Here is a 14,298-nt window from a genome sequence, read left to right as displayed (position 1 = left end):
AGGTTGAATATTCTTATTGCTATGCCCCTTCTTCCCACAATAATACTGACTAATAAGGACCTGCTTCTTGCATACCCAACCAGAGCTATAAAAATGGATCTCCTGCTTCATAGCATACATCACAGTTCGGATTTTCATTGTTGCTTTTACATGCTTGCATACATGTGCACCAGCAGCAGAGTACATTCACATCATCTGTATGCATGTTGTAATTAACACGGAACTGACAATAAAAGAGAAGATAGTGGGCGAGACACATACTGGCTCCCAGCTGATGAGCACTGTCATTTGAAAGGTATTTTCTCCATCTGAGCCTTTTATTTAAAATGTTACTAAACCCAGGAGCCTGCATCACTATATCTGCTCTCCCACAGTACACACAACATGGAAATGCAATTACTTTAGTCTTGTGACGTCTATCATTTTCTGATTAAATCTTGCAGGGGAGATTCCATTCTCCCCTAATTGCCCTATGAGGCTATAGGACCCCAGACCCTCTGTCTGGACAGTGCCGATTGGCCCTGTGCTGATCACATGCACCCTCTCAAGGAAAAACAAAACAAAAAACTCTCTAGCAATACACACCAAACTGAGCATGTGCAGCTTGTCCCCTTGCTTCTTTTCCATCAGGAGATATATTTGGGACAGTGGAAGAAGGGGAGGATCAGAGAAGACAGAGTGCAGAGGATTAACCCATCAGCTTCAACATTGAGCAATAACAAGCATACTGCATATAGGATTAACCCATCAGGTTCCACAGTGAGCAATAACAAGCATGCTTTACTGCATATACAGACTGATTTTGCTGTTGTTGGTTTAGTATCGATTTAAAGCGGGGTTCCACTGTCTCCAACGTTTGTGTCATTTTTTTTGGGCAAAATGACAACGATTGGGATATTTAAATATATAACTCACTTGTTCCGTTTTTAAAGATTTCTGCTGTCCGTTTTCTCCCAATAAAAAAACGTATAAAATTTTATACTGCCGGTTGTCCTCTTGCCTGTGGGAATGTGAAGCCCACAGGCATCCTCTTCCGGGATACAATGCTGCTGATCGACCAGCATGCACCGCACGTTCTATCCCCGATCTCGCGCATGCGCAGTAACCTGAAATCGGAGCGCCATCAACAGCTCTGGTTGCCATCACAACGGGGCTGGACTTCTAACGACGCCACCCCAGCAACGGAGATAAGATTCTAGCCCTCGGCACTGCCCACTGCCTCCTGGGAAATGGTGACACACATCTGCCAGGAGCAATAGCGAGCGGAGGTGCCGAGGGAAGTGATGCATTTAGCCCAGGCACTGGAAGAGGCCAGATTTCGAGGGACCGCATAGCAACAGTGGTCTGGTCTTTGACCAGCAAAATGGTCCGGTCTGTAAGTGGTTAAAGTGTAAGTTCACCTTTACAGAGAATCTGTAAGGTAAACTTACACTTTAAGGTGTGCATAATGGTGTGTGTTGTGCACCCCACTACAGTGCAGTCCTTTTTTTTTTTTTTTTTTTTACTTTACACCTCATTTGTCGCTTTGCCAGTCAGCGCGTTGCGATGCATTATTGCACATTGGAGCATGCTGTGCAAAAGTGCAACATATCGAAGGATATAAGGCAAGTTGCTTTGTCTATACTTTGGGACTGCATTGGACAATGGGGCTGCTGTGAACAAACGTTTAGCGGTAAATAAACCATGGAGAAGAAAGCTTTTGCCTTACTTACAGAACTGACTGCCCGAATCCTTTAGAGCTGCTTAACACAGTCTGTATTGAAATCTCCGCACATGTCCAGAGGAAAAAGAACTTGGGTCCATTATATATGGACAGATTTCTGTGTGTTCCCGTCATCAGTCAGAGCCTGGTGTCTCTCTCATGACCCCGTTCATCATGTGATTTGTGGGAATTCTCCCACGCTTCACGCTGTGCCAGACTCGCATTTCACATAACACAGCAGCTGCAGATCGGAAGCCCTTATGCCGCGTACACACAACTGGACTTTCCGGCAGATTAGGTCTGAAGTGATTAGTCCGTCAGACAATCCTATCGTTTTTCGAAAAAAGGAATTAGACGGACCTAGAAATAGAACATGTTTCAAATCTATCTGACGAATTCCATTCCGACTGTCTAATGTCTGGAAAAACGTTAGTCTGTGTGCTGGTCCGACGGACCAAATACGACGCAAGGGAAGCTATTGGCTACTGAACTTCCTTGTTTAGTCCCGTTTAGGTCATCACGTTCAAAATGAGCGGACTTTCGAACGGACTTAGTCCGTTCATGTGTCGCCAAGTCTGTTAGTTCGGAAAGTCTGTCTGAACTCCGCCGAAAGTCCGTCAGGAAGACTGTCGGACCTAGTCTGCTGGAAAGTCCGGTCGTGTGTACGCGGCATTAGGGACACCAGGAAAGTGGCAGTGAGCGGGATTTTCCTGTCTGGGGAAAAAAAAAAAGTGTTAGATTATCCTTTTCCCCCCTTCCTGAAGTTGGAAGTTCTTCCTGCCGCCCCTATCATAAGCTGGAAGTTCATCCCGTCACCCCCTAACAGATGTTGAAAGTTCATCCTGCCCTCCCCCTCCAAACTTTGAAAGTTCACGCCCCCCCCCCCCCAAGTGCTATCTCGCAAAACGTGTTCAATTTATATGCATCTGTTCCTTGGATCACCAGTCATGTCATGGTTCATGTACTTATGGATATCCTATGTGTACAGTATATTTCTGACAAATGTGTCTTAAGATCTTTTAATTGTATCTTTAGACATTGTATTTGACAAAAAATTATACTTAAAAAAAAAAAAAAAAAATGGTTTGTGTCCCGTGGGCACTCCTGGATTGTATTTTAGGATACATTTAGGGACTGAGACACACTAGCCAGGCCCTCACACCAGTGCCTCACTCAGTCCCTACCCTGCCCTTCCCCTACACACTCCCTCATAAATTATCTCATGAAATGACACTTTAAATGTTTTATGCAAAAATAAGTTGCAAAAATATTATAAATATTAACAACAACTTTATCAGTGCAGCCTCACCTGTGCCCACCATTTCAGCCATACTGTACCCATTTCAGCCATACTGTGCCCATTTCAGGCATACTGTGCCCATTGCTGCCCCACTGTGCCCATTGCTGCCCCACTGTGCCCATTGCAGCCCCACTGTGCCCATTGCAGCCCCACTGTGCCCATTGCAGCCCCACTGTGCCCGTCCCACTGTGCCCATTTGCAGCCATACTGTGCCCATTGCCATCCCACTGTGCCCCCTTGCCATCCCACTGTGCCCATTGCCATCCCACTGTGCCCATTGCCATCCCACTGTGCCCATTGCCATCCCACTGTGCCCATTGCCATCCCACTGTGCCCATTGCCATCCCACTGTGCCCATTGCCATCCCACTGTGCCCATTGCCATCCCACTGTGCCCATTGCCATCCCACTGTGCCCATTTGCAGCCATACTGTGCCCAGAATGCATCACAGCATTGGACCGCCATTCTATCACAGGCGGAGGTGGGGCTCTGTCAAGTAGAGCGGTGACAATTATAATGTAAGCACCAGTAACAGCGTGCTATCCCGCGGCTCTCCTCTTCCTCCCTGGGGCAATCGCTGGGGAACGGCTCCCGATCAACCCCCCCCAGGCAGGCAGCCCAGCTTGCAATCCCTCATTTGCCACTTGCAAAATGCGAGTAGGCGAGTGGAAAATTTGAGGGATGGATATATATATATATATATATATATATATATATATATATATATATATATATATATATATATATATATATATATATATATATATAATTATATTTGACGTTGCAGTGATTTTGATTTTTTTTTTTTTTTTTTAATAGGTTCTTTTCCTATATACTGCACTTAGTTGCTGCCCTCTGCTGTTTCCTTTGTATAGTGCAGAGATTACTTGATTCTCGTTGAGGAGCTGCCACAAGGACATCTTTTGGACCTATGGACTTTTTTTTATAATCCTATACCCCCACAGCACATTCACATGCATGATTATTTGTAGTTTAGCTTTATCCCTACCTGCACCATTCTTGATTATTCTGTGTGCTACATGAAGTCTCCTCCATTTTTGCAAAACTCAAGTGAACAAAAACCTAGTCTTTTGGCCATATGACTAGCACTTAGAAGGTCTAATGACTGGCATTTTAGCCACACAGGGACATATGTATCATTTTTGTAAGTCTCTATTATTTTGGTTTGTTTTCCAGGATCGGGAGATAAGGTTTTGGCCCTGGCAAGCCTGGAGGTGGGAAGCACAAAGAAGTGAAAACATGGAGCACACCAGACAAAACTTTCTTCATGATTATGTTGCTTTGTTGAGCCCAGATGTCATTCTAGAGCAGTGATTATCAAACCGTGGTCTGAGCACTCCAAGTCTTCAGCCATCTGTCCTACCCTGCTGAAGGGATCTGTGTCTGGTTGTGGCTGACCGGTGAATGTAGGAATAGCATTCCCTGTCCTAGCAGGACTAGATGGTGCTAATGTGAATTGGAACCAAGTGTGGCCACCAAATGGCTTGTGAATCCTTGTTTTATGTTCACCTCAGGTGATTGGTTTCCTTGGGCAGTGGAAAGTTTCCATAGAGCGAACTTTTGTATTTCAACCAGTGTGCCTGTATTAAGGGAGCACCAGAGGCTGCCAATGCAGGTGCCTGGCTGCCACTAGCCTTAAAATTTCCAGAGCTTAAGGAAAAATTCCTCCTCTTTGAACTTTGCAGCCAGAGTATCAACTTTACAAAGACAGGTAACTAGCAGTTTCAGTAGTATATCAGGAATGGCAGCTCCCAATACTGACCCAATTACTGGAAATGCTAGTTGTCTGGCTGTCATGTCGATGTTTTGAGTCAGTAGCCCAGAACTGGGAAATAAGGAATTATGAGTTATCTCTAAGTGTCATTGGCCACCTGCCCATTGCCAATCGTAAGTACTGGAGCCAAGCACAATTTTCCAATGCAGGCCAGCAATGGCACCCTCCTGCATTTATGTAATAACAGGTATAGTTTACAAAACCACAGGTGACACAGGAAGAAATCACAGCAAGGAGTCATGTTAGCGAGACAAAGGCATCTGGACAAAGTGGCTATAGCTGCCCATAGATAAATCAAAATTTGTCCGGTTTAGCAGGACTGGTCAAATTATGATCCATCTATATCTGTACCCGCGCAACAGAAGTGGATCTAACAGTTGACTTCTGTCCAACGTAAACTGTTGGAATACTTTTGTCGATCACCGGGCTGCAACCGCTAATCAGTGTATTCTGACAGCAGAAGAGTCCTGCTGTCAGAATACAATGGCACAGCAGGGAGGGTTCATCCATCACCGCCTCACATATCTGAATGGGGAAGCTCCTTCCTCCTCCCCCCCCCTCCTCCTTCCTCTCTCCCTCTCCTTCCCTCTTCCTTTTTCCTTCTTTTTCTTCCTTTTTCTTCTTCCTCCTTCTTCTGTCCTTCTTCTTTTTCTTCTTTTCCTTCTTCTTCTTCTTCTTCTTCTTCTTCTTCTTCTTCTTCTTCTTCTTCTTCTTCTTCTTCTTCTTCTTCTTCTTCTTCTTCTTCTTCTTCCTTCTTCTTCTTCTTCTTCTTCTTCTTCTTCTTCTTCTTCTTCTTCTTCTTCTTCTTCTTCTTCTTCTTCTTCTTCTTCTTCTTCTTCTTCTTCTTCTTCTTCCTCTTTCTTCTTCTACTTCTTCTTCTTCTTCTTCTTCTTCTTCTTCTTCTTCTTCTTCTTCTTCTTCTTCTTCTTCTTCTTCTTCTTCTTCTTCTTCTTCTTCTTCTTCTTCTTCTTCTTCTTCCTTCTTCTTCTTCCTTCTTCTTCTTCCTTCTTCTCCTTCCTTCCTTCTTCCTTCCTTCCTTCCTTCCTTCCTTCCTTCCTTTCTTCCTTCCTTCTTCTTCCTTCCTTCCTTCTTCCTTCCTTTCTTCCTTCCTTCTTCCTTCCTTCCTTCCTTCCTTCCTTCCTTCCTTCCTTCCTTCCTTTCCTTCCTTCCTTCCTTCCTTCCTTCTTCCTTCCTTCCTTCCTTCTTTCCTTCCTTCCTTCCTTCCTTCTGTCTGTCCTTTCTTCCTTCTTTCCTTCCTTCCTTCCTTCCTTCTTTCCTTCCTTCCTTCCTTCCTTCTGTCTGTCCTTTCTTCCTTCTTTCTTCCTTCCTTCCTTCCTTCTTTCCTTCCTTCCTTCCTTCCTTCTGTCTGTCCTTTCTTCCTTCCTTCTGTCCATCCTTCCTTCCTTCCTTCTTCTGTCCTTCCTTCTTCTGTCCTTCCTTCCTTCCTTCCTTCCGTCCGTCCGTCCGTCCGTCCTTCCTTCCTTCTTCCTTCCTTCCTTGTCCTTCCTTCCTTCCTTCCTTCCTTCCTTCCTTGTCCTTCCTTCTTCTGTCCTCCTCCTTTCATTCCTTCTTCCTTTCTTCATCCTTCTTCTTCCACCTCCTTCCGTCTTCCCTCTGGATGAGTAAAAAAAAACAAGGCACCTATGACCACTCTAAATCACCTGCAAGCCCACCCCACCTTCTTTTCTCTCCCCTGCAGCTTAGTGGTAATGCTTTTAGGTATGGAGGAGTATATTGCCTCCTCCCAAGATGTCGTGCTTACAGCTTATCAGCCAATTGCCAGGGCTCGATTTGCGTGAGAAGGCATGTCATCAGCCCAGTGTAAGCTCAAATACAGAGCTTACACATAGTTTTGTGTTTGACGAAAGAAGCAGAGGTGGAGGGTAGGAAAGGTAATTATATATAGCTGGTTCGGACTGAAGCCTTTCAAGAGAGCCTGCCGCTTTACCATGAATTGAGCATGCAGGGCGCATGCTCTCGGCACACCTCTAATGCCTGTAGAAACGTGGCACCAGGGCCTGGTCGCCGAGAGATCACATATTTGCTCGCCGTTGGTGCTTAGGGGTTAGTTTGGTGATTTTTGACAAGGACAGACACGGATGAAGCTTAGCTTTTTTGTTTTAAAAAGGTTCATGAATCATGGAATTGTGAGGATCATTGTTCTAGAGGCTGTTTGTATATTCTCTTCTAAAATTGTTTAGCTTTGAAATGAAGCTTAGATTCTCTCCTCGCAGAAGGACTGAGCATTTGACTGTATTTGTAGCTCTGTTAGCTTGACTTCTATTGTAATGATGCAACCGTCCATTCTCTTTTTTTATCTTTTTCTAGAAGCCACGGAGTGAGAGACAAGTGTTCATTACATTATGACTTTATATGCACATATTTAATGTTGTTGTTATTATTATAGGGTGAATCATAACTGTAGAGATTGTGTTTTTTTTTTTGTTTTGTTTTTTTATGAAATAAAGAATAGTGGGTTTTGAGCAGTGCCTGTTCATTCTTTAAATGTGTTTCACTAACTTTTGCCATGATCAAACAGCCCCGTGACATTCGTGTATATCTCCACTGGTGGCTGCCGGTCTGTGGCCTGCATCATTTGTACAGTTTTGTAAAAGCAGGGAAGGGCATGGATCATATAGTTTCCTATTAAATGATATTTAGACCCTAGGACAGTGGTGGCGAAACTTGGCCCCCAGAAATGACATTGTTGTCCTAGGACAGTGATAGAGAACCTTGGCACCCCAGATGTTTTGGAACTACATTTCCCATGATGCACCAATACACTGCAGAGTGCATGAGGATCATGGAAAATGTAGTTCCAAAACATCTGGGGTGCCAAGGTTCACCATCACTGCCCTAGGACAACAATGTCATTTCATAATTGTTATTTGATAATAATTATAGGACACAGAGGACTTGATATTCATGAATACTTCACTATACTAAACAAAATAAAATAAAATCTATATAACAAGTTACTGCAGTGAAAAGTAGTGAAAAATACTTTCATTACACTTACTAGGAAATGAAACCCCAAAACCGGCGCTGTGATACTTAACCACTTCAATACCGGGGGGCACTTATACACCTATCTGCTCAGACCAATTTTCACCTTTCAGCGCTAACTCACTTTGAATAATTGCGGGGTCATACCACACTGTACCCAAACTACATTTTTGTTCCCAAAAATAGAGCTTTCTTTTGGTGGTATTTGATCGCCTCTGCAGTTTTTATTTTCTGCTAAATAACTAAAAGACCAAAAATTTTGAAAAAAAAAATGTTTTTTTTTTGTTTCTGTTACAAAACTTTGTAAATAAGTATGTTTTCTCCTTCTCTGATGGGGCTGCACTGACAGGCACTAATAAGGTGGCACTGATGGGCACAGATGAGGTGGCACTGACGATGGGCACTGATATGCAGCACTGATGAGTGCACATAGGTGGCACTGATGGGTACACATAGGTGGCATTGATGGCACTTTTCTTTCTGTTAAAAGCTTTGTAAATAAGTATGTTTTCTCCTTCACTGATGGGCACTGGTAAGGCGGCACTGATGGGTACAGATGAGGTGGCACTGATGAGCACTAATATGACACACTGATAGGTGGCACTGATATGCAGCACTGATGGGTACACATAGGTGGCATTGATGGGTACACATAGGGGGCATTGATGGCACTTTTTTCTGTTTAAAAACTTTGTAAATAAGTAAGTTTTCTCCTTCACTGATAGGTACTGATAAGGCGGCACTGATGGGCACCGATGAGGTGGCACTGATGGGCACTAATATGGCACACTGATAAAAACTGTTAAAAACTTTGTAAATATGTTTTCTCCTTCAATGATGGGCACTGATGGGGCTGCACTGACGGGTACCCATGAGGTGGCACTGATGGGTATACACAGGGGCATGGATGGCAATTTTGTTTCTGTTAAAAACTTTGTAAATAAGTACGTTTTCTCCTTCTCACTGATGGGGCTGCACTGATAAGGCGTCACTGATGGGGACTGATGATGGGCACTGATAGGTGGCACTGATATTCAGCACTAATGGGTACACATAGGTGGCACTGATGGGTCCACATAGGACCAAGCAGACAGATCTTCTGGACCAGAAACCCAGAAGCACGTGATGCCAGTACCTTAAGTACCCTCTCCCAGAATGCACAGCAAGATGACACCCACTGGGCTGGTTCCGGGAAAGAATGACACTCAATACGCTTATCTAAACTGCGTTCTCCTTGCCAGTGATGACAGTGACACCTGTGGCCAAGCAGAACCCAGTGCAATCCAGCTAGAATGGTACTGAAACCATAATTTGGTATAATTAACCCAAATTTGATGGGGCAGCTTTGATGGGGGCAATTTTTATGGGGCCGTATGATGGAGCAATTTTGATGGGACAATTTTGATGTGGCAGTTTTGTTGGGGGCAGTATGATGAGGCAATTTTTATGGGGTCAAATTCTGATGGGGCAGTATGATGTGGGCAATTTTGATGGGGCAGTTTTGATGGAGGAATTTTGTTGGTAGTATGATGGGGCAATTTTGATGGGGCGGTATAATGGGGCGATTTTGATGTGGCAGTTTTGTTGGGGGCAGTATGATGAGGCAATTTTGATTTGGTCAATTTCTGATGGGCCTGTATGATGTGGGCAATTTTGATGGGGCAGTATGATGGAGCAATTTTGATGGTGGCAGTTTTGTTGGGGGCAGTTTTGATGGGTTAGTTTTGTTGGGGGCAATTTTGATGGGTGCATTTTTTATGGGGCAGTATGATGGGGAAATTTTGATGGGGCAGTTTTGTTGGGGGCAGTATGATAGGGCAATTTTGATGGGGCTGTATAATGGGGCAGTTTTGTTGGGGGAATTTTGATGGGGCAGTATGCTGGGGCAATTTTAATGGAGCAATTTTGATGGGGGCAGTATGATGGGGCAATTTTGATGGGGGCAATATGATTTTGCAATTTTGATGGGGGCAATTTTGATGTGGGCAGCTCCTGCAAAAGGTAATTACTTTTTGAAAGGTGCCAATTGGAAATGATATCCCTTGTCTCTGTGCATAAATATTACATAAATTAGGGTTTCAGTACCAGTCTAGCTGGATTGCACTGGGTTCTGCTTGGCCACAGGTGTCGCTGTCACCACTGGCAAGTGAGAGAACGCAGTTTAGCTAGGCGTATTGAGTGCCATTCTTTCTCTGAACCAGCCCAGTGGGAGTGTCATCTTGCTGTACATTCTGAGAGAGGGTACTTAAGGTATTGATATCACGTGCTTCTGGGTTCCGGTCCAGAAGATCTTTCTGTCTGCTTGGTCCTGGTCCTCCTGACCAGCCACCATGGCCTGGGGTGCGAATCCATCCAATTTCGAGTCTCGGGGCTGGCTAGCCTGAGGCAAAGTAACTGGGAGGAGGATTCAAAGGTGGTCCGGTGCCGTCTCATCTGTGGAGAGGCCCAGCAACTGGAGAAGCAACCAGGGGAGGACACTTCGGGAGAAGGCCACTCATAAGGCTGGCTTCTCAGAAGGAGCCTGGAGGCTTAGTTGAAAGACACCAAGTGAATCTACACTCATACGGTATTGCCGGACCGGCAGCGAGTTACTGGTACTGTATGAGAGCTCTCTAAATTTACCTATGTCCTTCAGTTACATTCAAGTCTGTGACAGAGACTTTATTCAAGTGTTCTACATTCAAGTCTGTGGCAGAGACTTTGTTTTACTTAAATACTCTATCGGCTGCTAGGCCTGGTGAGAGGAGGTCTATCCGGTAGCTGTAAGAATGCAGTTCCAAGAGTACCTGAACTTCCTACCTAACCTTTTATCCTTCTTTGAGAGACTGTTTTGTCTACCTGTCAAATAAAAATCCCAAAAGTGGATCCAGTGTCAGTTTCTGCAATTCTTTGGGCCATCTACCCCGGGAAACCCCTAGATGCACACGAGGTCAAGAAGGTAACAGTAAACACAATAAAATCAGGTGCTCCTTCGGGGGTCAGTGCTACACGTGTGGGCTCGTAGTCCGGGATTTACCATTACCTCTTGCAGCGAAAGGAAAAAAAGAGAACTGTACATGGGGTAACTACAGGATAAAAGTTAAAAAATTTTTTGGACTGCGCTATTTCTGTGAAAAATGTTGGAAAAAGCCAAAGCCAGAGGAGCCAGTGGGAGGAGTTGCCCGTTTCCTTTCCCTACACGAGGCACCGCATTAGAGTGTCGGGGGGGAGAGGAGGGAGGTTGTGTCTTAATGCGGAAGCAAGAGAAGTGAAAATGTTTCGCGTTCCGGGAACGTCGTCCACCATGGGACTCGGAATGCCTTCTGTGGGATCCCCCACAAGAGTGAGACTCCTTGGGACTGTTAACTGATACGGGGATTCGCCTGGCACCTCAGAGGCATTTTATCCTGTATACTTTGGGAGATGTTGAGGCCCTTGGGATGCTTTGTGGAAAGTGTGAGGGACTGGTCACAAGTCCCCAGCCATTTGTTTGTTTTCTCCGGTGTGGAGAGTATCTTTTCAAGGTGGAACAACCCATCGTGCCGCCGAAGGCCTACCGCATGGACTGGGCCACGGGCATGGACACTGAGGAGTCGGTTGTCTACACTCCCTTGGTGAGGCCTACCATCCCTACGATGTCTGCAGCTGCCAGCATCCCGGAGGGAGATGCTACTACTGCTACAGGAACTACTCTGGATGTCATGGACACCACTTTGTCCACCGTCAGCACAGCTATCATGCCTGCTTTGGAGAAAGTGGGCCATGTCAAGGTCTTCTGCGGCCGCAGTCGAGGACCATCTCTGAGTTTACCTGAACCAGATCGGAGGAGGGAGATCGTTCCGGAGAAGTCTGCCAACACTACTGGTGAGAAATTTGGGGCCATTGTGTTGGGTGGGACTGTGACAAATTATCTGCCAGCAGAGGAGTTGAGAGATTCAGAACTAGATTCTCTCTCTGATGCCGGGATGATGACCTTTTTGAGACCATGTCCCAGGAGATGCTATGGGCCAATGCGGATGATGTCGCCACAACTTGTAGTATTTCTGGTTGGTTGACCCTAAATTCGGGAAGTGTATCGCCACGGGTGGAAACACCAACCACCATAGACTTGACTTTGCCAAAGCCTGTAAATTTGCCTGAGCCAAAGAACCTCTTTTGCCATGGTGCGCAAGTCTCCCAAATCCTACCGGGGATGGAAGTGCTAGAGCTCTGCCCAGGCTTGCACGGTCCCAGTGGCTGCTTAACAAGCGGGTGGCAACAGAGTATGGACTGGAGTTTCCGTATGTGCCCAAGGAAATTATGGAGGTGATTGAGTAAAAACTGTGAGGAATGGTATGCTAATGATGTTTGGGACATCTATGTTTGCTCCCATCAAAACTGCTCCATCATACTGCCCCCCATCATAACTGCCCCATCAAAATTGCCCCAACAAAACTGCCCCATCAAAATTGTTCCATCATATTGCCCCTATCAAAATTGCCCCATTATACTGCCCCCAACAAAACTGCCCCCATCAAATTTGCCCCATCATAGTACTCTTTTATAAATGATTAGTAAAGTCTGCCCCCTCCCCCGGGCTCTGTATATAATCAGAGCTGAGATGTTCCAGCCCCCTCCCCCACCACCCAGCACTGTGTATAAGAAGCTTTGGTAACCATGGCAACAAAAGCCTGGTTCCCCTATTTAAAAATGGTGCTGGCAGCCGCCTTGCATCACGTCATTTCCGATTTTGAAATCACGCAATGCTACGGCCCAGAGATGCCGATTACCTCCTGGGATTGATGACAAGCAGGACATTTCTAGTATTTCCACAGCCCCCATTGTGCTCCTCCTGCCATCAATTGCCACCGCTGGTGTTGGCACCTCTTCTTACATCAGTTTTGGACCCTAGTAGTGTGCATTAGCTTGATTACTTTCTATATACATTGTGAGTTTTATGTTCATGTTGTGTGCCCCCCTGTATAGTGCTCAGACCCTCATTCTTCCAGAATCGCATTTGTGAGGTCAGGCACTGATGTTGGACAAGAAGGCCTGGCTCGCAGTCTCCGCTCGAATTCATCCCAAAGGTGTCCTATCGGGTTGAGGTTAGGACTCTGTGCAGGCCAGTCAAGTTCCTCCACCCTAAACTCGCTCATCCATGTCTTTATGGACCTTGCGTTGTGCACTGGTGCTCAGTCATGTTGGAACAGGAAGGAGACATCTCCAAACTCTTCCCACAAAGTTGGGAGCATGAAATTGTCCAAAATGTCTTGATATACTGACACCTTAAGAGTTCCCTTCACTGGAGGCCAAGTCCAACCCCATAATCCCCCCTCCTCCAAATGACTTAGGCCAGTGCACAAAGCAAGGTCCATAAAGACATGGATGAGCGAGTTTGGGGTGGAGGAACTTGACTGGCCTGCACAGAGTCCTGACCTCACCCCGATAGAACACCTTTGGGATGGATTAGAGCGGAGACTGCAAGCCTGGCCTTCTCGTCCAACATCAGTACCTGACCTCAAAAATGCTCTTCTGGAAGAATGGTCAAACATTCCCATAGACACACTCCTAAACCTTGTGGACAGCCTTCCCAGAAGAGTGGAAGCTGTTTTAGGTGTGACTGGGATGACATTAAAGTTCCTGTACGTGTAAAAGCAGGCGTCCCAATACTTTTCATAACATAGTGTGTAGATGTATGGCCAGTTTAACCACTTCCCGCCCGCCGTATGCAGAATGACAGTCGGAAGTGGTTCTGTTATCCTGACTGGGCACCATATGACATCCAGCAGGATAACCTGCTGGCTCGCGCCCGTGGGGGCACACAGAACGGTGAGTGTGGTGTGTCAGTCTGACACCCCGCATTTCCGATCGTGATAAGAAGCCTCTGTCAGAGGCTTCTTACCACATGAACAGCTGTGACCAATCAAAGCGTGAACCAGGAAATGCCGGTAAATGGCATTCTTCGTTTCACGCTGACAGGGAGAGCCAATCGGCAGTTCTCCTTGTCAGAGGAGGGGGGGGGGTCTGTGCTGATAAATAGCACATTGATTATCAGCACAGCTCCCTCAGATGTTCAAATAAGCTACCGATCAGTGCCCAGCATTCCCCCAATAAAAAAACCTTCAAGTGGCCACCACAGTGCCAATCAGAGCCCACCACAGTGCAAATCGGTGCCCAGCAGTAACACCTTTTAGTAACACATCAGTGCCTCATCATCAGTGCCACCTGTCAGTGCTACCTGTCAATACCAATCAGTACCACCTATTAGAGGTCGACCGATATGGGTTTTTCTCTGGCCAATGCCGATGCCGATATTTAGAAATCATGGCGGCCGATAGCCGATATATGATGCCGATTTTTTTGGGCCGATATGTTAGGCCGATTTTATTTTATTTATTTATTTTTAATCCCCCTTGATCTAACACACCTTTCCCACTGGGGCGTTTTTTAAGGCGCTTTTGGGCTAAGAATAGCGCCTGTAAAGTGCCTGCAAAATGGCTCCCCTGCAGTCTGTGTGAAAGACAGAGTGCTTTCACA

The 14,298-nt window shown here is 45.7% G+C and overlaps 1 protein-coding gene across 1 annotated transcript in view; it reads left to right on the top strand.

Moving 5' to 3' along the window:
* The window catches only part of LZIC (leucine zipper and CTNNBIP1 domain containing), a 26,870-nt gene extending 22,533 nt beyond the window's left edge, over positions 1-4,337 (top strand). Inside the window, exon 7 of the mRNA XM_077455931.1 lies at positions 4,200-4,337. Coding sequence (XP_077312057.1) covers positions 4,200-4,337 — 138 coding nt within the window. The remainder of the gene's footprint in view (positions 1-4,199) is intronic.
* The last annotated feature ends 9,961 nt before the right edge of the window (positions 4,338-14,298 follow it).

This window comes from Lithobates pipiens, unplaced genomic scaffold (genome assembly GCF_037356315.1).
Source record: "Lithobates pipiens isolate NorthernLeopardFrog02 unplaced genomic scaffold, aLitPip1_a1.2 Scaffold_27, whole genome shotgun sequence".
Taxonomy (NCBI): domain Eukaryota; kingdom Metazoa; phylum Chordata; class Amphibia; order Anura; family Ranidae; genus Lithobates; species Lithobates pipiens.
Note: the sequence above shows the minus strand (reverse complement) of the source record. Positions and strands in the feature narration are given on the sequence as shown.